Here is a 25,586-nt window from a genome sequence, read left to right as displayed (position 1 = left end):
CCAGTCTTGTCATCTGGTAAATGGGGTAATAATACTCCCTCTGTAGTGAGAAAATGCTTATGAGGAACTTAACAGCTGTGCACCCAGAAATAGAAATGTTAGCTGTTATTATCCTTAGTGACTCCCAGTAAATAATTGCATCTTTTTCTTTCAGAACAAAAGAATGTGAAAATTTGAAATGCTTCGCGCAATATTTTCATTATGAGATTAACAGATGAGTTTTATTTTTTTATAGTTATTCTATTAAATTAAATTCTTTGTTTACAGGAATCACTCCTTGATCTACATTCAAAAGTAACTGAAACTGATAGCGGTGAAAGTTCTGAACAGATTAAAAGATTGTTAGAAACATATCTGATACTTGTGAAACATGGAAATGGATCAAAGATAACCAAGCCTGTTGATGTTTGTAAGGTGAGTTCCCAACTTAATTTGCTTAGAGTTTGTTCATTAAAAGCCGATTGCTAAGTGTGCATTGTTTTTTTTTTTCTTTTAATTTACAGGTATTGACACAAACATTACAAATAACCCATCTCTCCACATCTTGTCGGCAGACCCTCTTGGATGTAATTTCTGCTTTGATCCTAGGCGAAAATGTTTCCTTGCCAGAGACCCTCATCAAAGAAACCATAGAAAAAGTAATTTACTTCAGCAAATATTGAGTAGTTAATAATATGTTTAGCATTGCATAAACCTCTTGGGAAGTACAAATAAAGCATGGCAAAGACTCTCCCTTCGTGGAATTTATAATCTTATTAAGGAGATGTGAATTGCATGCTGTAATAGAAATAAGAGAAGCAGCGTGTAATAAAAGCTAAATCTATTCAGCAGATATACACCAAATATGTATAGCTTACCATGTGCTGGGTGTGGACTGGATATTTCAGGGTGGATGCTATGGTACCTATGATTTTTGGTTGTTAAGGAAGTGGGGTCGTGGGAGTGAGTTGTTATAATCTGTTGAACTAATCTATTGATGTCATATTGAAGCAAAATGATTCTGTCTGGGGTTGAGGAACAGAGATTGCTGTTCAAAGGACTTATATCTTGGGGTAGTCCTTGAAGGTTAAATAGCAGCCTGCCAGCCAGAGAAGGGGTTAAAAACTAGGAGGGAAAACAGCAAAGATGTGTTAAAAAATTTATGGCATATGGACACATGAGGAAGTATGATGTGTATCAGCAAGGCTCTGCTTGGCTTTGAAAAGTTAGGTTGGATATTATCCTGCAAGTGTTGGAGGTCCCTGGAAAAGTTTTCAGCAGGGAAATGATTTGATGAGATTTGCATTTTAGTAAGTTTAGAAGATGGCCTGGAGAGAAGTGGGATTGAAGATAGGAAGATCAGTTAGGTTCTTTCTAGCTTCATGTGGTACAGTAGGGTCAAGTATAGAGGAAGGTGTAAAATCATGCTGCTAGCTCTTTCGTAATTCTCTGTAGCTGGGAGAGAATTGAGCAGCCCTTAGGCAGAGCCCTGCGTGATTACTAGGAACGCAGTGGCCTTCGCATCTGTGGAAGTTCCCATGGAGAAGGCCTAGCATTTGGACAGAGTACTGATTGAAGTGTGCCCGCCACTCTAGCTGCCTTCCTGCGGAGTTCTCAGTACCTATTGTCTCCCATCTCTGCACAGAGGCAAGTTCAGCAGTCAAGTTCTTTTTGCCTCCCATTATTGTATTAACTTATATCAAGCAGCCCACTATATCTATTTGCACGTTAGAGGACCTTATAGGTTTTGGGTTTTTTATTTTCAGAAATGGGGAAAGTACTCTCTGTGTACTTACTTTAATATTTTTTTTTACCTGTGGTCCACAGACTTTTGAGAGCCGATTTGAAAGACGTTTAATTTTGGATTTTTCTGAAGTCATGTTTGCTATGAAACAGTTTGAGCAGGTGAGCAAGATACCAAATTTTGGATTTGTTTTGTTTTTAATCTGTCATGATAAAATAATCAAATTTAAAATCCTGTGATTTTTTTGTTTGTTTTTTAAAGAGAAACAATAAGTATTGGATGTTTTCATCCATATATTTTTTAAAGCAATTGTATTCCACCTTTAGGTCACAAGTTAAATTTTATTCTATGCACTAAGGCCTTTAAAATGATATTATTTAATGAGCTTGTTTTTAAATAATCCTTTAGGAAGTTATAGAACCGTGTGGTAAAATTGGGGGGGAAAAACAGTTTCAGGAAATTGTATGTGAATTTGAAGTGTAGAAAATAGTTTCTGAAACAGTTTGCATTGAAGGAATGTTGTGAATTCATTTCATTGCCACAACATAAATACCTCATGGAATGAGGTAGAAATCTTTCTCATCAAATCCTGAGTTTCTTTTCTCCCTTACCCCTCACCCCCCCCTCAAACACTTGCTGTTTCTTATAACTGGTAATCGTACAGTATACTTCATGGAAACCTATCTCTGCATCTGCTCACTCATTTTTCCCTTTAGTCTTGAATAATCTATATTATCATTTGTCTTCAGAAAAACTTTTGTACATGTCCTAACCCTGTTCCTTCCTGCCCAGTGAGGGCCCTTTGTATTCTTCTGGTTTTCTTAGCAACAGCATCTTTTCCTTCTTCCCTGTTCCCTTTGGTCTGTTTAAAAAATATGTATTTTTTTTTAAAAAATTGTTTTTAATAGTTTATTTATCAAGAGAAAGCTAGTCCTTAGCCCAGATATCCATGTTTCATAGTTCAGGAATACAGTGACAAGCTTCCGTGGAGCTCACCTTAAAGAAATTCTTTACACTCCAAAATCACTTTGCACTCTGAAAGATAACAGCCTTCCTCCTCTCCTCAATCTTTCATGGAATCATAATGTCTGGGGAAATGTGGATATGCCTTCTTCCTTGGCTTAGCCACAGCGAACATAGAAAGCTGCAAGCCCCGGGGATACAGTGATGAAGTTGCAGACCCTTGGGCAGGAGACCCCGCATCTGAGGTTCCATCAGAGCACAGGAAGGCGTGGTAGCTCTGCTCTCCGTAGGGAGGCACAGGAAGGACAGATAGCGGACTGACTCCAAAAATCTTACTTTTGCCATAGAGAATATGTCATTTAAAAAGTCAAAGAGGGCTAAGAGGCAGTCACTTGATTTCCACTCCCACCTTACTCACCAGGAACAAACCCATCTAATGACTTTTAGCTATTTTTTTTTTTTTTGGTGGTATTTATATTTTTAAATCATCTGAATTTGCTACATTTCCTTTATTAAGTTTTAGTCCTCATCTGTAGACTTCCTCCTATGGTATATGGATTCTGGTTCTTTTACACCCTCATCTTCCTAAATAGACTTATGTCATAAATTTTGGCTGAATTCATAGTCACCATATACTTAATCCTTATAAAAACAAAGACATATTTTATAATTATATTCCTTTCTTGTATACCTTCTCATTTTTCCTAAAATTGCCTCACCTCATTCTTTAAAACCTGGATTTTTTTTTTTTTTTTTTTTTGAATAGCCGGTCAGTGAATCCGTCTTCCAACAGCATTGTGTGAATAGAATGCCTTTCATAAGGCAAGTGGTCAGATAATTTAGCACCTCATTTTTTTTTCCTCCCTTTCTCGGAGACGTTCTTCCTGAAGCAATTCAAGTCTGAATAGGTTGCTTTCTCAGCCCACTGCACAGATGTCACTCTAGAACTTGCTTTGCTTTTTTCCTGTTTCATGGATCCCACATCTTTCCCATGTTATAGTTCACTCTTATTTTGATGAATATTCTTCAGAGGTTCCTTCAAAGGTGAACAAAAGTAAAATTTTGAAATTTCATACATCTGAAAATGTTTTTGTTTTGACCTCACACTGTATTGCCAGACGGCTGGGTATAGAATTCTAGATTCTGTCATTTTTTTAGTCATTACTCTATTCTCTATTATCATCTCATTTCCATTGTTCCCATGGAGAGGTCTGATGCCATTATGATTCCTCATCCTTTGTTTATGATCTATACTTTTCTCTGTGGAAGTGTTAGAATCTTCCCTTCATTAGATGTTTTGAAATGTATATCTGTTGATAACTGTCATTTTCTTTCTTATTTTTAGCTTTTCCTACCCAGCTTTCTCTTATATATTGAGAATTGCTTCTTGATCGATGATGCTGCAGTCAGAGATGAAGCTCTGGCCATTTTGGCCAAGCTTATTCTGAACAAAGCAGCACCTCCCACTGCTGGCTCAATGGCAATTGAGAAGTACCCTCTGGTTTTCTCACAGCAGACGGGGTAAGTTCTAAGTCTTTATTCCCTGTTTTGTTGGTAGGATTACCCATTTTAAAATAATGCATTAACAATACTGTAAAAAATGAAGATCTATATGTATTAACTGGAAAGATGTCCATTATAATCATTATGTGAAAAAAGCAAGTTGTAGAATAGTATGTGAGGTATGATCCCATTGTGCAAAGTTAAAAGAAAAAAATGTACATAAGCGTAGGAAAACATATGGGAAATACACAAAAAAGTTAACTTGGTTAATGTCAGGAGGATGGTAAGGGAAAGAAAGACATGACTACTACATTTTTTTAACCTTTTATTTTAGAATAATTGTACATTCACATGCAGTTGCAAGAAATAGTACAGAGGTTTCGTATACCCTTCACCCAGTTTTTCACTGTGGTAACACTTTCAAAAGTTTACTGTAATATCACAGCTAGAAAATTGACATTGGTACAATCCACCGACCTTATTCAGATTTACCAGTTTCACATGCACTCACCTCTGCCTGTGTATAAATGGATATATAGTTCCATGCAGTTTTATCACATGTATATTCGTAACCACCACCTGAGTCAGACACAGCTTTCCGTCACTACAAGGATCTTTTGTACTACCTGTTAATAACCGCACCTGCTTTACTGGCCTCCACTCCACCCCCAACCCCTGGCAACCACTAATTTAGTGTCCATTTTTATAATTTTGTCATTTTAAGAATATTATAGAAATGGAATTATACAGTATACCTTTTCACTCAACACAGTTCCCTTGAGACCCATCCAAGTTGTGTGTCTCAGTAGTCCATTCCTTTTAATGGTGAATGTCTTTTCATGTGCTTCGTGCTGGGTAGAGTATTGTGTGGTATGGATGTAGCAGTTTGTTTAATTATTCACTTGTTGAAAGATGTTTAGGTCATCCCTAGTTTGGGCTATTATGAGTAGAGCTGGTATAAACATTCATGTATATAGCTTTTTGTTTCTCTAAGGTAAGTGCTCAAAGTGGACTTGTTGAGTTATGTGGTACGCACATGTTTAGTTTTATAAGAAACTACCATAGTGTTTTCCAGAGTGGTTGTACTACTTTACGTTCACACCAGCAGCGTGAGTGATCCAGTTTCGCTGCATCCTCACCAGCATTGGATATTATCACTGTTTTTTATTTTTACTAGTCTGATAGGATGATGTCTCATTGTAGTTTTAATTTTCACTTCCCTAGTGGCTAATGACATTGAGCATCTTTTCATGTGCTTGTTTGCCATCTGCATATCCTCTTTAGTGAAATATCTGTTCATTTCCTTGGCCCATTTTCTAACTCTAGTTTTTCTTTTTTTACTGTTGAGTTTTTCTTACTGTTTTGAGAGTGTTTTATATATTCTAGGTACAAGTCTTTTTTGTCAGATATGTGGTTTGCAAATAATGTCTCCCAGGCTGTAGCTTGTCTTTCATTGCTTAACAAGATTTTTCACAGAGCAGAGTTTTAAATTTTGATGAGGTCCAGTTTATCAACTTTCTCTTTTATAGATAACGTTTTTGATGTCAAGTCTAAGAATTCTTTGCCTAACTATATGTCCCAAATATTTTCTCCTATTTTTCTAAAAGTTGTGTAGTTTTATGTTCTACATTTAAGCCCATGATCCATTCTGAGTAATTTTTATATAAGGTATGAGGTTTAGGTCACTTCTTTTTTTGCCTACTGCTCTGACAACATTTGTTGAAAAGGCTTTGCTTCCTCGTTGAACTGCTTTTGCACCTGTGTCAAAATCAATTGGCCATATATATGTGTGTCTATTTCTGGTTTCTCTGTTCTGTTCCATTGACCTGTGTGTCTGTCTTATTCTAATACCACACTGTCTTATTACTATAACTATAAAATAAGTCTTACAATCTTAGGAAAAAAATTCTTCCACTTTTTCCAAATTGTTTCAGCTATCCCTGTTCCTTTGTCCTTTTATATAAATTTTAGAAGAAATTTGTCTATGTCTAAAAAAAAAAAAAAAAAAACTTGCTGGGGTTTTATTTGGAATTGCATTAAATCTATAGATCAATTTGGGGAGAATTGACATCTCCCTAAGGATACACAAAACTGTTAACTTTAGATTATATACCTTCTCATTGTTTGAATTGTTAAAAGGGCCATGGATTACATTCTTAATTCTATTAAAAGCAGTGCGTGCTCTTTCCAGCTTGAAAACAGTTTATGTAAGTATGTGAGAGGATTCTGCTTACCATTTTTCAAATAGTTGGAGTGGGTATGCCTCTGCTAGAAATTATAGATTAGGGTACCAGTTCCCTTAACATTCTTATGTGTTTAAACCTAGGAATGAATAAGTTTATTATTTCTCTTGGATTAATTAGACCTGTTGCTGCATTTCTTCAGTTTATGCTGAATAATCAGCTTTGAAGCATCACAGTATCCTGTGAGGTGGGTGTCATTGTCCCCACAGTCACACAGCAGAGTTAGTTTTTGAGTCTGATCAGCTTGAGATTCTGGAGGAACCCATCTTATTTACATGTTGCTCTTCTGCCAACCTTAAAAGTAGCGTCTCTATCAAAATATACCAACAGGATTTTGTTGGTTTTTCGCTTTGCTGAGCTCTGATTCCTGGGGAATGGGTAATGAATAATCCCTGTAGAATTATTTCCTTGGAACTTTACTCTTGATTTTGCCACACCAAGCCAATCTCCAACCATCAGATTCCTTCAGAGTGGCCCAAACTGTGGGTTCTGGTCAATGGGAGCGAGCTGCTTTGTTGGCTTCCATGAGGTGAAGCCAAGGCCGGCCTGAGGCTACAAGTCAGACCTTGTCACACTGCCGACTCAGCCACTCAAATCCCCCTTGGAATGTGACATGATAAGAATAAATAAATTAACATAGACCTGTTAACTTAAGGCAAATGCTGCCACAGCTTCTGAGTCTCTTTCTCTGAGAAAACCTCCTTCTGCCACCTCCACAGAAGTAGGATATATGTCAGTGGTCATCACCTCTGTGAATTTTCTTAGTCACACCCTATCCATTTATCTCACAGATTTGTTGTGACAATAAAAAGAGATGATAGATCTGAAAAGACTCTTCCGAAGATGAATGTTTCTGTCATTTGACAGGTAGTTATTGTATTAGACACTGTTTAGGCACTGGGACATAACAATGAAAAAGACAAAGGTTCCTTCTTTTGAGGAGATGAAATTCTGGGGGCGGGGAGAGGCGGAGTGTGTTAGGCAGATAAACAAGATGATTTGAGATAATGATAAAAAGAAAAAAACAGGATGTTGGGAGGAAGAGTAAATGGAGAAGCTGCACTCTGCTCTGAAGAGGGGACCTTTGGGCCAATTGTAGTGATGGAAGTATCCAGCCTTGCCATGAAAGTCCAGGTGAAAGGCTTTCCAGGCAGAGGGAAGAGTTACTGCAAAGGCTCTGGAGCAGGAATAAACCCAGTATATTTGAGGAAGAAAAAGAAAGCCTGTGTGGGTAAAAAGCATTGAGCAAGGAAGAAAGTGGAATGAGAGGAAGGAGAGAAGTAGGCGAGGATCAGATCAAAATGAGGTAAGGGGCCTCACAGAATGAGGTAAGGGGTGTGCATTTTATTGGAGGAGCTCATTGGCCGATGTGATGAAGCAGAGGAATGACATGGCAACTAAAGACTCACTTTTAAAAGCATCTCAGTAATTTATGTGTAAGTTTTTTGCAGATTGTTGAATAATGATTAGTAAGAGGAAGGCTGTATTTCAAGGTATAGTGACTTTTAGATATTGCCAATGAAATTAGCTATCTGTCATAATTTCCAAGCATTCAATGCCCTGATAAGTATGCAACAAAAGAGAATGCAACTTTTTGGTTAATTTTAATGATCAAAAGGATACAGAAATAAAAACCCCATATTCCACTTCTATTGGATAATAAGCTAAGCAGTGTGGACATGGAAGATAAATTATAAAAACAGATCATTTTACATGTTTCTGTGATTCTTCTTTTGATTAGATTTCTGTCTTAAAGAAGACCGAGATATCGTTCATTAGCAAAAATAAAAATAGGCAAGTAAGAATAGTACCAAAGTAACAGATACTTAAAAATGGATGTCATATCAGAAAAATCATTAAGTAACCATTTGTCAGATTAAAGCAGCAGAGAAATTTACTTTAAAATCATAATCATTTTAGTGACATTTGTCAAATTCATCATGATAACTTTGCGACATCATTCTCATTTGTGAAGTACAATAGTCCGCCCTGATCTGCCCAGTGGTTGCCTGAAACCTCTCATACCATGTTTCCCCGAAAATAAGACCTAGCTGGACAGTCCGCTCTAATGCGTCTTTTGGAGCAAAAATTAATATAAGACCCGGTATTATATTATATCATATATCATATCTTATGTCATAGCATTTCATATATCATATCATATCATATCATATCATTAGACCTGGTCATATGTAGTAGAATAAGACAGAGTCTTATATTAATTTTTGCTCCAAAAGATGCGTTAGAGCTGATTGTCCAGCTAGGTCTTATTTTTGGGGAAACACAGTAGTACCAAACCCTATATATACTATGTTTTTTCCTGTACATGCATATCTATGATAAAGTTTAATTTATAAATTAGGCACAGTAAGATAGAACAACTATGATAATATACTGTAATAAAAGTTACGTGAATGTGGTCTCTTCCTCTCAAAATATCTTACTGTACTATACTTGCCCTTCTTATTATGATGCAAGATGATAAAATGCCTTTTTGAAAACTTTCACCTGTTTAGTTAAGTAAGCACTTTTTGGCATCTTTTTGACATACCAAGTTGCCAGCATCACTACCCTTGTGCTTGGGACTACTAAGTAAAATAAGGGTGACTGAAGCACAAGCACTGCGATATCTCGACAGTTGATCTGATAACCGAGACAGCTTGTGAGTGGCTAACGGGGCAGGGAGCATCTACAGTGTGGAAACGCTGGACAAAGCAGTGATTCACATCCGGGGTGGCGCGGAGTGGGAGAATGAGAGATTTCATCACACTGCTGAGAATGGCACACAATTTAAAACTTAGGAATTGTTTATTACAAAATTTTCTAGCAAAAGCACAGACAAGTGGGTATATATAAATATATATATAAATAAAATTTATGTCAAAAGGGAAGGGAGGGATGGAGGCAGTCAGTTCATTCCAATAAATTGCCTCTCCAGTTCTTAGAAACATGTTCATCAGCACAAAATTTGTACATTATAAACTTAAAACCAAAGAGACTTGCTTTAGGTTATGAAGCAAATTAAAATAGGAAATAGAAGAAAGTGGAACCAATGGGGTTGAAAAAGCCTCTCACAGAAAATCAGTAAATTATGTATATTTATTTAGTTGTTTATATTCAACCATCACCACCAGTTCCCTCCTCTCCCCAAATGTTCCACGCTTGGAAAGGAACCCAATTCTATTTCAAACTTCTTAGGGCGAGAGCAATCGTATTCTCTTCTATTTAAAACATTTACCTTTTCTTCTTTCAGATCCTATCTAAGGCAGAAGACCAGATCCAAGGGAGGAAAGGAACAGGTCCCAGTATTGGACCATCTTTTATCTATCATTCAGTTACCCCCAAGTAAAGATACGACTTTCCTTTCACAGTCTTGGGCAGCCCTTGTCGTGTTACCTCATATTAGGTGAGAAAATACACTGTTGCTTTGAAAGAGGTACTTAGCATGCTGGTTAAAACTTTTATTAAAACTTTTATGTTCCTTGCTCTTCCATGAAAAAGCCATTGAATGCCAGTTTGAACTTTTCCCTTTTTCTCCCTACTTTTTGGACAGACCTCTTGAGAAGGAGAAGGTGATACCACAAGTCACAGGCTTCACGGAGTCACTCTTTACGACTGTTGACAGAGGGAGCTTTGGAAAAGGTCAGTCACAATTCCCATTTGTTCTCTATTCTTTCTTTTCTGGCACAGCCAAAGTAATTGTAAACCCCTAGGCTACCAGAAAATAGTTCCAGCATTGTGTTCTGGCATAACCCCCTGTATGATAAATACGGAAAAAAGAGGCTAAGAAGGTTGTGCCTCGTAATGTGGTGACCGGTTCAGGGCGGCTTGAACATAAGCTGAATCTGAAGGTAAAGGAGCAAAAGGATGCTGTGGTCAAACAAATAAGGCCTCTTCCTTCTGGGGCCCCAGCTTGTGTCTCGTTCCCTGGCTCCCACGCCCAGTGTACCCCCTGTGTATGAGCAAGATACTCTTTTTCAATCCTCTGGCTGCTCTTGAACATGGGTTCCTTCTTTCTGAGTTCTTTCTAGGTCTTTGTCATTTGGTGAACTCTTACTGACCTTTCAAAACGCAGCTCAAGCACAACACCTCTAGGAAGGCCTTCCTGACTGTTCCAGGCAGAATTAGGCTGCCCTGCCGAAAACATTATTTCTGGTTGCATACTTGTGGTTCTCCCCCCATGAGCCAGAGAATGGCAGTTTAAAAGTAGGTTTTATGTTTTACTGTAGCACAGTATTTTTTCCCCAACACGTGTATAGTAGCCATTCATTCATTTAAATATTAATGTGCTAGATTCTGTGTAGCCACATGTGACTACTGGCTACCATACTGGACTGTGGCTGCATATTGGCCCACGTATAGAACATTTCTACCCTTATAGGAAGTTCTCAAGTCTAGAGTAGAGCAGAGGGTTGACAAAATTATTATGTAAAGGACTAGTTAGTAAATATTTTAGATTTTATGGGCCACATTCAGTCTTTGTGGTGTATTATTTTTGTTTGGTTGGTTTTTGTTTTAAACCACCCTTTAAAAACGTTAAACATTCTTAGGTTGTCAGCCACATATATAAAAACAGACAACCTACAAAATCTGACTTGCAGGCCATAGTTTGCCAACATCTATGGCATCTATCTGGTCTTGGATTAAATGAATATATAAATAATACTAATTGAGTGGATTATAGGTAGGAGCCATTGGATATGTGGCTCCTTATATATTGGAGAGAAAATCAACATGAGTTTTATACAAAAATAATTTCTTAGCTTTACTCAAAAGTTCTAATTTTGATAATGCCAGTCAGCGGAACCCTTGAACTTCTTCCTTTCTTGCAGTTATAGCACATACATTTTTATTTTCTAATTCTGAATATATTTTTCTCTTAAGAAAGTTAACATATAAGACTTGGAACCTTCTCTTTTTAATGCTTTTCTATTATATTCTAACATTTGACAGGTAATTCTTTAGAAGGCTCAAATTTAAGAAGTTTGCATAAATAGCAAGTGTTAAATGTCTGATAGTTTTTGTGTCAAAGAAATAAGTAATATGGTTTCTTCTGTTTTCTGCCCTTAGGAAATTTATTTGTTCTTTGTCAAGCTATAAATACTCTGCTAAGTTTGGAAGAATCTTCTGAACTACTTCAGCTAGTTCCTGTGGAACGTGTGAAGAATTTAGTATTGTGAGTAAACATACCTTCCATTTAACTTAATAGTGAATAAAATATAAAAGCTGCTGTTTCTGTGAAGTCTTTCTTGGACATAATAAAAGTTGTGTTTTGATCTATTTTCTACCTGAGCTGTTATTCACATAGGAGATTTTACCATTGATTTACATCCTCCAATTAAAACAAGTACATTTTTTGACACAGTCTTTCAAAAGAGATTCATCTTTGTAAAGGGGTGTTTCACTGTGTGTGTAAACTAGTGGTGTAGAATGTAAAGGGTAAATAATGCTGACTACTCCCAACCATAACATAGCACAGTGCTGACCTTGGGCACTCTTATTCCAGACCCCAAGGAGACACGAATGCCAACACTGGGAGGGGGGTGCTGGCTTCAGCAGCAAAGAACTATTTTGGCTGAGCAGAGTAAGGAATGGGTAGTAGAAGATGACACAAAGGTGGGGATGGCAGGCAGTGTATGACCTCTGGCCATTATAGGGCCTAGGCTTTTATTTCCAGTGAAAGGGGACAGGAGATTTAGGGCAGGGGAGTGACTTAGGCCTAAATAGGATCACCATGGCTGCTGTGTTGACAAGTGACTGAAGGGGAATAAGGGAGACCAGTTAGAATTCTTTACTTTAACCATTTACCACTCCCATATCAAATAGCACTGCTCTTCACCCGCCTTTCCCTCCCCCTCTACCTATACACTCCCGTCTCTCAGTCTAGCCTCCTTTCCCTGATTTTCTTTCCTTCATCACACTCATCACTCATACTGATTATATATTAGTTTAGGTACTTACTGGCTACCTTCTCCTACTAGAATACAAGCTTCAGGAGAATAGAAACTTTGTCTTTTATTTATTGCTATATCCAGTGTCTATAAAAGACATTGGCACACAGTAGACACTCAGTAAATGTTTGTTGAAGGAGGATGGCACGTAGAGGTTAAGCAACTTGCCCAGGCTTGCACTGCTGATGAATGGAGGGGCTGCCATACCTCAGATCCTGTATCCTTCTCTGTACTGCTTCCCTCACTAGCTCAGCGCCTGGCACATGGAGAACACTCAGTGAATATTACATCTCCCTCCTCATGTCATTGTTACTCACAACTATATGGATTGAAGAGACAGCATTGGGTTTTAGTCAAAATAGCACATTCTCATCCTGCCTCTGCCTCTTGCTGGCTGTATGTCCTTGAGCACGTCACTCACTGTTGCTAGACCTTGATTTTTCATACTGTGGAGGGTATGATGCAGTTTGGGTCTAATAAACATCTTGTTGCAGAACGTTTCCTCTGGAGCCATCTGTGTTGCTGTTGGCTGATCTCTATTATCAGAGATTATCCTTATGTGGCTGCAAAGGGCCACTTTCTGAGGAAGCTTTAATGGAATTATTTCCCAAGTTACAAGCAAACATTTCAACTGGCATAACCAAGGTAATACGGTTCTGTGGTGTGTTCTCTCTCTCTCATTCTTTGTTTCTATATATGTATTGCCAGTGGTTGTCAGAACTCCTTAATCAGAAAATGCTGCTGTGGGGTGATTTCTTTTTAAAGCAGTGATTCCTAAAGACTGACCTACAATCTGATTGCAGCCGGTCTCATTGGGAAACTTAATAAAAATATAAATTGTGGGTCCCTAACCCCGCAAATTCTGATTCAGTGTGAGTAGGGTGGAATTGAAAAATCTGCATGGTTTTTTAAAGCCATCTGAGTGATTCTGCTGCTCATTCAGCTGTAGAGAAATACATGAATACGTTATTTAGAAATAAAAATCACTAATTTCAATGGAATTGTAAGCTTAATCAGATTCTTTGCACTTATTTACAGAGATACTTATAGTGTTACAGTTCAAAGAAACAACATAGTTTTATGGGCAACCTTACCTTCTCAGTTTAATTTGGTCATTAAGTGTTCCAGGTACCATTTGAGTGAGGGGTTGGTGTTGAATATGAAATAAGAGAGAAAATAAACGTGTTACTCTGAAAAGTAGTATAGTTTTCACAATTCTATAAAACTTAGATCTCACTATTAATCAGTTTCTTCTTATGTTTAAACTTTGGGGTTTGAAACATGCCTTTTGCTTTCTCTAGATTCGGCTTTTGACAATAAGGATCCTAAACCACTTTGAGGTTCGACTTCCGGAACTAATGGAGGTATTTTTAACTATTCAGTTTAGATAGCTTTTTAAATGTAATATGTTAATTTTTTTTATTTTCAAAATGATAATTTTGCAGAAAATTCAAACACCATAAATATCTATCATAAAAATTAAATTTTTTTTTTAATTCTTACTCCTGCCCCCGACCAAGGCCACCACTGAAAATCCAGATAATTGGTGTATATTCTTTCAGACTTTTGTAAGCACACACATAATTTAAACAAATGGTGTTATAAAGGTTTTTCCATATCATTTTCCGTATCTCTAGTTCTTCCTCATTTTTTTTTTTTTTTAAAGATTTTATTGGGGAAGGGGAACAGGCCTTTATTGGGGAACAGTGTGTACTTCCAGGACTTTTTTTCCAAGTCAAGTTGTTGTCCTTTCAATCTTAGTTGTGGAGGATGCCGTTCAGCTTCAAGTTGTCCTTTCAGTCTTAGTTGTGCGCAGCTCAGCTCCTGGTCTAGTTACCATTGCTAGTTGCAGGGGGGCGCAGCCCACCATCCCTTGGAGAGAGTCAAACTGGCAACCTTGTGGTTGAGAGGACACACTCCAACCAACTGAGCCATCCTGGAGCTCAGCGGCAGCTCAGCTCAAGGTGCCATGTTCAATCTTAGTTGCAGGGGGCAGAGCCCACCATCCCTTGTGGGACTCAAGGGGTTGAACTGGCAACCAAAGCCCACTGGCCCATGTGGGAATCGAACCGGCAGCCTTCGGAGTTAGGAGCACGGAGTTCCAACCACCTGAGCCACCGAGCCAGCCCTTCCTCATTTTATTTTTGAAGTTTGAATAGCAGTCCACCGATTAAAATATCAAGACAAACAAGCAAGGAAACAACAACTCATAGACACAGACAACAGTTTAGTGGTTACCAGAGAGTAAGGGGGAGGTGGGGATGGTAGAAGAGAGTAAAGGGGATCAAATACATAGTGATGGAAGGAGAACTGACTCTGGGTGGTGAACACACAATGTGATACATAGATGATGTATTACAGAATTGTACACCTGAATCCTATGGAACTTGACTAACCATTGTCACCCCAATAAATTTAATAAAAACTATATGTATATATAGTTTTATTTAACCAATTCCTTGTTTAACCAATTCCCTGTTTATGGATACTTACCTGGATTGGTTACAGTTTTTCAGGATTTATAGTAATACTGCAGGAACATCCTTACATAGTATCTTTATATAGGGAAATATTTCTTAATGCAAATTATTTCTTCTTGAGGTAGAAAGTACTTCTACTAGAGGTAGAATTATACAGTGAAAATATATATATACAAGTACATGTACATTTCCTTTATTTCAACAGATGTTGCCAATCGATTTGAGTCATTTTGAGAATTAACTTGTTTGTTTTGTTCTTGTCATTTCTATACTAGACACTAAACCTAAATTACCTACCGGAAAGTAAATGGTATGAGGACAAATGAATCATTTATCCCCAAAAATGTGTTGTTTATTTAACCTAAAGCATTAGCATATCCCAGTTTTTATGTTTTAGACCTTTGGTCACATTCATTTAATGCTTTTTTGGAAAATCAAAACACTGACATGCCTCCGTGGTTTTCTCTGGTCGTTCAGGATGACGGGCTCTCAGAGCGTCCATCTGCCTTTGCTATATTGCGCCAGGCAGAACTTGTTCCAGCAACTGTGAATGATTACAGAGAGAAGCTTCTTCACTTGAGAAAACTAAGACATGATGTGGTGCAGACGGCAGTCCCTGAGGGGCCGCTACAGGAGGTATAAAACACTGGTTTTTTGTTGTTGGTTTTTTCTTAATTGATGCTTTAAGATCTGTTTGGTTGGCTTTTGGAAAGAGAAACATACCAAGTGGTCACCAAAAAAAAAAAAAAAAAAAATTTCTAAAACTATGTAAATCCTTAGTTCTCTTAGATGCTTTGAGTTAAATAGCTCTGCCGGCTGTTTCAACAGTAGAAATAATTTACTATCCACTTTCACCTGAGTATGTGTATAGTATGTGAAGGTAGATAGTAAGTGGCAACAGAAGGACTCAACATCAAGTTCAAAGCCTGGTATCTTCTACAGTATGTTCACTGCCGCAGGACGTCGGCCCTTTACCTTTTGTGTCAAGGGTTTTCTGTCTGTGACCCTTGAAGATACATCATGGATCCCTTTGGGAGGAAGGCCATATGGAGGCATTCTCCTTTCAGTCAGAGCAGTTCCGTTCATGCCCTGCTTTATGTATTGGTGTCCTCTATTGGTTATGTTTACTTGGGAGAAGTGGCTCTGTTGCTAACATAGTTACAAACACCCCACCCCCAAATAATAACACAGCTACCATTCTACACAACGCCTCCCTAGCCTATGGGGATGCTAGTAACGACTGGTTGCAAAAGGCGCTGAGAAAACTTTAGACCCTTTGAGCAGAGCTCCTTTAATGCATAGTTTACAGAGCTCAGACATCTGCTTGCGAAGCCGCAGCTGCCATTCACAGCATACTTTCTTGGGTCTTTGGCATCTGTGCTTTACTGATTACTATTCAGGTTTTGTCTTCTAAGGTGATGGCAGCATTTGTTAGGAGGGAATTGAATCATGAGTCAAATCTGTTTATCCAAACATATTCTGAGCATGAACATCTGGAGTGAGTTTGAATACTGTGTTTGCTTTAGTTGATTCTTCTGTGTTCAATTGCAAGTGACATTTGGGGGAGAGTTGGAAAATTACTAGTCACTGAATTTTGGATTGATACTTATAACTTTTTCCTTAAATTACAAGCTTCTTTCCAAACCTCCGATTGCCTGAGGTGGGATATTCATATTCGGTGCTATTCATTACCCACATACTAAACTCATCTGTAATTGCAGGTGCCGCTTCGTTATTTATTAGGCATGTTATATGTCAACTTCAGTGCTCTCTGGGATCCTGTTATTGAACTCATAAGGTAAGCATGGGTAAATGGATGAAACTATTATGTTTTAACTACTGCAGAATGATGGACTCAGTCTTATACCCCTTCTAGGTGTATAATGGGTGTGTGCAGTATTTATAGCTACCTTAAATCCTTTTGGGGACAATGTGAAGGAAAAAGAAACATTAATTTTTCTCTCTGATGCCAAGTTTCTCAATAGTTCAACTATTATGTGTATGTTTCTTTGTACTTTGAAATAACTTTGGAAGACCTCCTTTTACTTTATATGATACATCTGTGTTGTTGAATTTTTTTCAGTAACAAAGAATTGTATAATAATTGGATTATATATATATGTCATATATATATATATATATGACATATATATATACTGTGTGTGTGTGTGTGTGTGTGTGTGTGTGTATATATATATATATATATATGTATATATATACTGTCATTGAGCCAAACTTTAATTTTAAAATGAGGACTTTAAAAGCCTTGCTATCTATTATCCAAAGTCCCTTTAGCTCTAAATAGGACCTTAATAATCACATAGAAAATACTTGCGTTGTGCCTCATCTGTAGAAACCTGTCCTTTTGCAGATGTTTGTTCTTCAGATGGTCTACTCTGGCTTTTGTTGGATTGGAAATATACGTAATGTGTGGCCTCTCAAAACCCTAACGATTAGTTCTTATTCGACAGAAGCAGAATAAATAAATCCTTTCCCAATTTGGAACCTCTTTGTCTGCTGTTTAACTGTCTTTCAAAGCCATCAAAAACCAGTATGCTGAAAGCAAGGCCTTCTAACATCAACTTCATAATTTTGTTCATTGCACTTAAGGAAGAATCTGACATGTGTTAGCAGCAGCCCACTATTCAAATTGTTAGCTCTTCAGTGCCTGAAGGCCTTTCAAATGCTCCTCCAGAGCTGGCTGGGCTGTCTTCCTGTGGAGTACATCTTTCTGTCTAAAAATTGGTTTAGTTTTTACATATAGTCAGCACCATATATGGTTCATGTCTTATGTAAAGTTTATGCATATTCTTAGAAAATTAATGACAGAAAAAATATAAATAATTTAAAGATACTGTTGCTAGGATATCAAATTATATGATTGATCTAATTTCTCTTAAGTTCTGGAAGCCATGTTTCATGTAGTTAGTAAGTATTTATTTTGCCTTTGTGTTAAGTATATTTGAATTTGGTAGAGGAAAAAAATAACATTTTAAAGTTAGCTTTGAACAAACTGAATTTTCTCTCTAAACAGGCTTCTCCTTCCCTTACTGGAACATACCTCATACCCCTTTGCCCATTTCCATTATTGTACCTTTAAAAATAGTCTCATAGGAATCTGCTTAGGTTTTTAAAAACACACTTTAGTACTTTATGACAATAAAAATAGTTTGTGCCCGGTACAGGCATTTTGAAAAATACAGAAAAGTACAAAAGTTATTGCATATTCAGGGATAACTTAATTAACATTTTAGTTATATCCTTTCACTCTTTTCTTTTCTGTGAAATATTTCAAAGTAAGGATCATGTCATCTATTTTATTTGTAATCTTTTCTCTTAGTTCTCATGCATGTGAAATGGAAAATAAGAAATTTTGGAAAGTCTACTATGAACATCTGGATAAAGCAGCTACACATGCTGGTATGTAAGGGGCATGGGGGGAAGAAAAGTGGTTGTTTAACTGTTTAATTTTTGCTGCTTAATTGCACATGAAATTGGGAAACCGATATGAGAAATGTACTATCTGTGATAACCTTTGGATATGGTTTATTATTCCCTATATCACTAGCGAAACAAATGCCCTTATTTGAGGAAACACATAGGACACATGTTAACATTTCCCTAGTAGTGGTTATGATGACTATTTTTTCTTTCAGAGAAAGAGCTGCAAAATGACATAAGAAATGAGGAGAAATCCATTGGAGATGAAAATTGGGAGCAGACTCAGGAAGGAGATGTTGGAGCTCTTTTTTCTGAGCAGTTAACATTGAAAACCCATTGTCAGGAAAGACTGGACCACACCAATTTTCGATTTTTGCTCTGGCGAGCTCTCGCAAAATTCCCAGAAAGGGTAGAGCCACGGTCCAGGGAGCTTTCTCCACTTTTCTTGAGGTTTATCAAGTAAGTGTTCTCTTCTAGGAATATGTGCCTGGTAGGCTATGAGAAAGAGAAGGTACAAAGTATTAAGCTCCCAAATTGGCTGAGTTCTTTTTGCTTCTGTTGTGTTTTCAAATGATTGGCACATCTATAAAGCACGAGCTCTATCAGCTAATAACTAAACTAGTTTGGTTCACCACTTAATTTTACATGAATTTAACCAGCACACAAATGGCGTTAATAAAAAATTCCAGGTTACAACATAAGAAAGGCCATATTGAGTTAGCTCAATGTAGAAAGACCTTGCTATTTCTTGCCCTGTTATTCATTGTTACATTGTCTGCCAGGGGCTTAAAAGTATTTTCCAGTAACTCAACCCAAGCCACTCTGTTTTGAGCCTCTTGAATGTTTCCCATGATGCTGAGGAATGTACTCTCAAAAAAATAACAAGAACTTTCTGGAGCGTTGTTCTATTTCAAAAAGATATGCTGTGTGAGAGATTGCTTTAAGACTCTAAAGGTATAGGATGTGGTGTGTAGAACATTACTAATTAATGAATAAATGTAGATTAACAATACTATTTCATTACATGGGAAAATGCTGTGGCATTAAATTAAGCAGGCTAGGAACCACAACATGCTAGGATTGTTCATGGAACAGCAAGGAAGTATGAGTGGCTACCACACTAATCCTGGAAGAAAATAGTTGAAGACCAGGGCAGAAAGTTAACAGGAGACCAAGTTCTGTAGGCCTTTAAGTGATGGGAAGGACTTTGGTTTTTCCTGTCAGTGAAGTGGGAAGCCATTGGAAGGTTTAAAGATAAGGGTGACATGACTTCAGTTTTCTCAAGGAGTTTTCTGGCTGCGATGATGAGAATAGACTGTAGGATGGCAGGGTGAGAGTAGGTAGAGAGGCTAGAGAGTAGACACTTAGGAGAAGATTGGAAAAATCCAGGCAAGAAATGGTGGTGAGGTTGACCGAGGTTGTAGTAGTGTAGATAATGAGAAGTAGTTGAATTCTGGATATTTTTTGAAGGATTTCAATTCAATAAGATATTTTTGAAGAATTGCAACTAGGTTAGCCTGCTGGATTGGCCAACAGGTCAGATGTGGCATGGTGGGAGCGAGAGGGGTGCAGGAAGGAGAAAGGGGAGGCATCAAGAATGTCCCTAAGGGTTTGACCTGAGTAACTGGAAGAAGAGGGTTACCATTTACTGAGATTGGGAGAAATGCAGAAGTTTGCAGTTGTGGGGAAGGTCAAGGATTCATCTTTAGACATGTTAAGTTTGGGATACTAAATAGACGTTTAAGTAGAGATGTCAAGTAAGCACTTGAATTTGGAGCTTTAAGTCCCAGGGAAAGGTTTGGTGTAAAGATAATACATTTCAGACTCATTAGTATATAGATGGTAGATGGTTTTTTAAATTATGGGACAGGGAATTAAATCATACCTGGGAGTACAAATGTAAAGAAAGATTTCCAAGGACCGACAGCAATATTTAGAGGTTGGGAGATAAGGAACCAGCAAAGGAGGCCAGGAAAGAGTGATAGAAGAACCAAGACTACTTAGTACTCCTTGAAGAAAAGACTTCAAGGAGGGAGTTGATCAATTGCATCAAATGTGTCTGAAACATCAATCAAATGAAGACTAAGAATGACCATTGGCTTTGGAAGTGACCTTCACATGAGTTATTTTGGTTAATCTGGCCGGGATGAAAGCCTGATTAAAATGGGTTTAAGAGATAATGGAGAAGAAAAATGGCAAAAACAAATATGAACAGTTCTTACAAAAAAGAAGCAGACATGGCTGGAGAGAGATGTGGGACCCAAGAGGGAGCTGTTGTTGGGGTTGCTATTTAATATCGAAGCAGCAGGTGCGTATGTAATGCTGGTGTGAATATTCCAGAAGGAAGGGAAAAATTGGTAATGCAAGAGAGGGGATAAAGTTGCTAGATCCATGTCTTTGAGTAGGTAAGAGTAGATAGGATCCCATGCATAAGCGAAAAGGTTTGTATGAATAATTCATTCTCTGAAAGGTTACACGCAAAGATGCAGGCAGGTCAGTGGATGGTATGGTGGAAGAGGAATGATTTCCTCTTTTTCGCATAACTCTTTAGTCTTTATTGATAGAATGAGAACAGTGGTACTTATCTTCATTGCCTTGATTTGATGATCAAGTAAAATAGTATCTATTAGTTGTTTTTTGCATCGCAAGTGCCTATGCATATGCCAGCTGGTATTAATGGTGTTAGTAGGATATGAATTTCCTACCTTGTTAATTTTCTGTTTTTCCCTCAAGGAAGAAATCGATTACCCCTTAACCTAAGGATAAAGACCTTCCTCTAATAGTACAAGATACTGTGAGGGTGGGGATAGAGAGAAGAGCCTGTGACAGGAAGTGGGTCTTTGAGTTTTAAGAAGATTTAAGATACTAAAGATACACAATTTTTAAAAATGTTTAAATTAAGACTAGTTGACACTGATTACCTATAATTAATACTTTTATAGATGATCCAAACTAATGGAAAACCCAAATGTCACCCTTAATTTTGACTGTGAAATGTATTATGGGCTTTTTATTTTTATTTTTGGCTAGAAATTTATATTTCTAAATATTTTTAAAGTAATTTAATATTAGAACTAATTTGTGAATCCCTTGTAAACATTCTCTGAGAAGAATTAAATCAGAAGCAGGACTGAATGACTAACAATGGCAAAAACATCCCAGTAACAGGTGATGGTGGCGCTTAATGAATGAGACTTGCTGTGTAGACACTTGTAAATGCTTTGTGTGAATTATCTTATATAATAAATGAATGAGTGAGCATGCTGTGCATAGAGATAAAGGTTAAAAATACGTGGTTCATTGAATATTGAGAGTATAATACAAATGTTATTAAATTGACGATGGTACAATTTGTAAGTGACAGAGCTACTTTGCTTATTTCATTTATTCATCCATTTTTAAAATGTATTAGTGCTAGATCCTGCTAGGTGAGAACACAAAGTTGCATATGGTAGCGCCTCAGTCCTCCAGTTGTACTTTAGTGTAATAACCTGGAGTTTCTTCCAGGTGTGTTGGTAGTGTGCTATCCTAAACATGCTATTTCACCAGGGGTTTAATGTCTGATCAATTTCCTTACATCCTACCCAGTGCCATGCACAAAACAGGTAACAAAATAATAATTGTTCAAGTGAGACAAACCGAATGCAGGGAATGACAGTGATAGCCTTCAAGATAATGTTAGTTACCTGCAACAAGGGACCAAAATTAAAGGGATGGAATTCAGTAAGAACAAATGAGGATACTAACTGCACATGCTTAGTTTAGAGGAGACAAACATAAAAGTTTACTGGTTATTGCCTAAACATTCAGTTTCTGTCTGTGTCATGTTGTGACTGCCCGCAGAAGCAATGGACTTGATAGTTCCATCTGTCTTATCAGACCATGCATACATGGAGGACTGAATTTTGTTACAGCACCATATTTTTGAAAGGACAGTGACAAAGTAGAATGTATCTGGTGGAACGTGACCAACATGGTCTTTTTTTTTTTTCCCCAATATTAGGCCACGTGATTTATTCAGTAGTTTTGTGAACAGCATGGTCTTAATGTTATACTTTCATTATTTAATATAATCCAGCCCTACACATGCCTCCACCAGTTGTGTTTCCAGAGACCAGGAGGCTGATTTCAGTTCAGTCCAGAGTAGACATTTCAAATATTTTCGATAGTGTAACGATGGAATGGTCTGTCTTCTCCAGTTAGTGACTGACTTGGCCAGTAAGGTACTTCAGAAGGGCTGGCAGACTACAGGAGCAGGATGCTGTGGAAGACGCTTGACTGGGACGCCTCTGATGTCTCTGATGTGTGATTCTGTGAACTGTGGACATGAACATTTGTCACGAACAGAATTAGGGCATCTCAGCTTCACCTATCTTCTGTCCCTCTCTTTCCTCTGTAGCAATGAGTATTACCCAGCAGACCTGCAGGTTGCTCCAAGCCAGGATCTGCGAAGAAAAGGCAGAGGTGGGGCAGCAGAGGACACAGAAGAAGAACCTGCTGCTGGAGACGATGAAGAGGTAGAGGAGGAGGGTGTGCCCCAAGATGAAACTTCACCGAGGAAAAAGACGAGAAGAGCTGCGGCAAAGTAAGTTCAGCCTTGCCGGTAGATCTCAAATCCACAGTTCTTAGAAGAACGGGAAGAAGCCTGTTATGGCCTTAATGGGAAATGGACCCGAACAGAATGAACTGCTCACATAATTATTTACATAAATGCTGTATCTTCCTGGGGTTTTCTTTTATAGCCCAAAGAAAACTGTGGGTCTTCTAAGTTTTTTGGTTTTCGCCACAGTCTTGGACTTGGGCTGATCTCATCATAGCTCCTGTTTACGCATGAGAGGGCTGGAGCCCTGAGCGATAACATGGCCTTTGACCTCTGTCATCCACTTTTCATGGCACCGTGGCATTATGTTTGTGTGCTAGGGGAACACGTAATGGAACATCTTTTCTCTTATAAATAAGTGTGTCAGCACTTTTACTTTGCCTTTTGACTTATCTCCTGGTTACTTTTTCCCCCCATGCTGTTATATTTAAATAAGAAACATATTTCCTAGTTTTTGGGTAATTCATTTACCTAAATTGTTAGAAACCTTAGAGAAAGAAGAAGTGATCATGCTTTTAGAAGTTACTCCAAGGCCGGCCGGGTGGCTCAGGTGGTTGGAGCGCCGTGCTCCTAACACCCAGGTCACCGGTTCGGTTCCCACATGGGCCAGGGAGCTGTGTCCTACTCGACTAGACTGAGAAACAATGGCTTGAACCAGAGGGAGGGAGGCGGAAGAAGAGGAAAAAAAAAGTTACTCCAGTTTACTCGTCTGAATTTGTGTGTCAGAGATCCACTGGATCTGGTGCTGCTGTGTTACTGTAACGCTTGAGATCTCAATCTGATAGGCCCCTTTGTTGAGGTTTTTCCACGAGCCATTTATTAGTTCATCCATCTGCAGCAGTATTGAGTGCCTTTTGCTAAGTGCTGGGTTACAAAGATGGATCGTACCTAGCCTCTGCAATGCAGGAAGCATGGTCTAATGTGAAACATTTTTATACAGGAAATATTTTTAAAGGTGTTATGGGAGCACAGTAAAAAAAAAAAAAAAACATAAAAGATTTAATTCTATCACAAAGGGAAGGCTTTTAATAGGTAGAAGGCACCTTTGAAGCTGAAAGACAAAAGTTTGCCAGCAGCTCGGGCAGGGAAGGATTTGCCAGCCAATGGAAATAGTGTATAAAGTGCCAGGGCAAGAAAGATCATGACTACACTTCATGCAGACTAGTTCCTTCTTTGCTTCTACCTTCTCACATCTCTGAATATCCTACCCCCCACTGCTTCCTCCAAGACAAAGATTGCTGTTTTCTTCTTCATATCCTTCAAACATAATAGCCAGCAAGAGATTAGTCCTCGTGTGTGTTTGTTGAATAAATAACCTATTTTTCCAGTCATGCCTCTTCCTTTCTCACCCTTTAACTTTGCAGTGCCCTTCCCTCCTTCTACAATGTCCTTGCCTCGTTTCTGCCAGCTGAGATCCTGTTCCTACTTCAAGGCACAATTCCTGCACTGCCTCCTCACGAAGGCTTTCCTGTCTTTTAAAAGGAAAGTCATCTCACTCAAAATCAACTTCAAACTTTAGTAACAGCCATCTAGACCTCTGTCATGGTGCTACTCCTTGCCTTGATACTAATTTTTTATAGATCTTCCATGAAAATCAGGAACCCTTTAAGTAAAAGGTCCATGTCTGAATTAATTCTTTTGTCCCCTGAATTAATTCTTCTGTCCCCTGTAAAACCTAGACTGTTGCTAACATACACATGGTTGAAAATGTGAATACATTGATAGACAGTCCTTGGTGCCATCTATCTCAATATAGTCATAGTCCAAGTTTATAATCCTTCGTGGAGCGTGCTCCTCACTGGCAAGTATTTAATGAGAGCGTGTAAATTGGCTCCTGTTCTCTTTGGCTCTTTAAGGCTGCATGGCAGATAAGAAATACTTAATAAATGTTGGGAGGAGTGGATATTAAAGTAGAAAAATTTTAACGTTTGTTTATTAAAGTGCAAGGGCTCATGGATAAGTAATTACAAGGACACTGCATCCATCAGGGCTCTTTAGAGAAACAGAACCAATAGAATAGAGGTGTGTGGTTGTGTGTGTGTGTGTGTGTGTGTGTTATGAGATTTATTTTAAGGAATTGGCTCATGTAATTATGGGAGCCTGCAAGTCCAGAATTTGCAGGGCAGGACAGCAGGCTGAAACATCAGTTTTTGTTCTTAAGGCCTTTAACTGATTGGATGAGGCCCATCCACATAATTGAATATTAAATAATCTCTTATTTAAAGTCCACTTATTAGAGATGTTAACAACACCTACAAAATACTTTCATCACAACACCTAGATTAGTGTTTCATTACGTAAGTGGTTACTTGAACTTAGCCAAGTTGATACATAAGACTTACCATCACAGACATTTAAGCTAAATATAAATAATAATACTACCCTTTCCCTAGTTCTCTATAATATCTATAGAGGGCATAATTTCCAGCTTATTTTCTCTATGTTAACTAGTAGGACTTTCACAGTTTTGCGTTCTTTTGCCCAAGAGCAGAGAAATGCATTGTTTGCTAAATTCTTAGGAGCAGAGGTCTCATACTTCATTTAATCCTCACAGAAAATCAGGACGTCTTTCCTTGTCAAGATGAGGAAACTGAAAATCTGAGACATTAATTAACTTTCCCCAAAGTCACACGGCCCAAAATGACAGGATCCTCCATGTATCCTGTTGACCTTTCTCCACTT

General features: G+C 38.0%; 1 protein-coding gene across 1 annotated transcript in view; it reads left to right on the top strand.

Annotated features, from left to right (window-relative positions):
• The window catches only part of UTP20 (UTP20 small subunit processome component), a 93,678-nt gene that overhangs the window by 11,311 nt on the left and 56,781 nt on the right, over window positions 1–25,586 (top strand). Inside the window, exons 9-22 of the mRNA XM_033116782.1 lie at window positions 268–414; window positions 504–638; window positions 1,807–1,884; window positions 4,032–4,207; window positions 9,686–9,838; window positions 9,986–10,074; window positions 11,503–11,608; window positions 12,878–13,028; window positions 13,685–13,747; window positions 15,341–15,499; window positions 16,585–16,661; window positions 18,204–18,283; window positions 18,520–18,763; window positions 22,704–22,889. Of these exons, the coding sequence (XP_032972673.1) occupies window positions 268–414; window positions 504–638; window positions 1,807–1,884; window positions 4,032–4,207; window positions 9,686–9,838; window positions 9,986–10,074; window positions 11,503–11,608; window positions 12,878–13,028; window positions 13,685–13,747; window positions 15,341–15,499; window positions 16,585–16,661; window positions 18,204–18,283; window positions 18,520–18,763; window positions 22,704–22,889 (1,844 nt within the window). The remainder of the gene's footprint in view (window positions 1–267; window positions 415–503; window positions 639–1,806; window positions 1,885–4,031; window positions 4,208–9,685; window positions 9,839–9,985; window positions 10,075–11,502; window positions 11,609–12,877; window positions 13,029–13,684; window positions 13,748–15,340; window positions 15,500–16,584; window positions 16,662–18,203; window positions 18,284–18,519; window positions 18,764–22,703; window positions 22,890–25,586) is intronic.

The sequence above is a fragment of the Rhinolophus ferrumequinum genome, chromosome 10, assembly GCF_004115265.2.
Source record: "Rhinolophus ferrumequinum isolate MPI-CBG mRhiFer1 chromosome 10, mRhiFer1_v1.p, whole genome shotgun sequence".
Lineage (NCBI taxonomy): Eukaryota > Metazoa > Chordata > Mammalia > Chiroptera > Rhinolophidae > Rhinolophus > Rhinolophus ferrumequinum.
The sequence above is the reverse complement of the archived record's forward strand: the minus strand, read 5'-3'. Positions and strand labels throughout refer to the sequence as shown.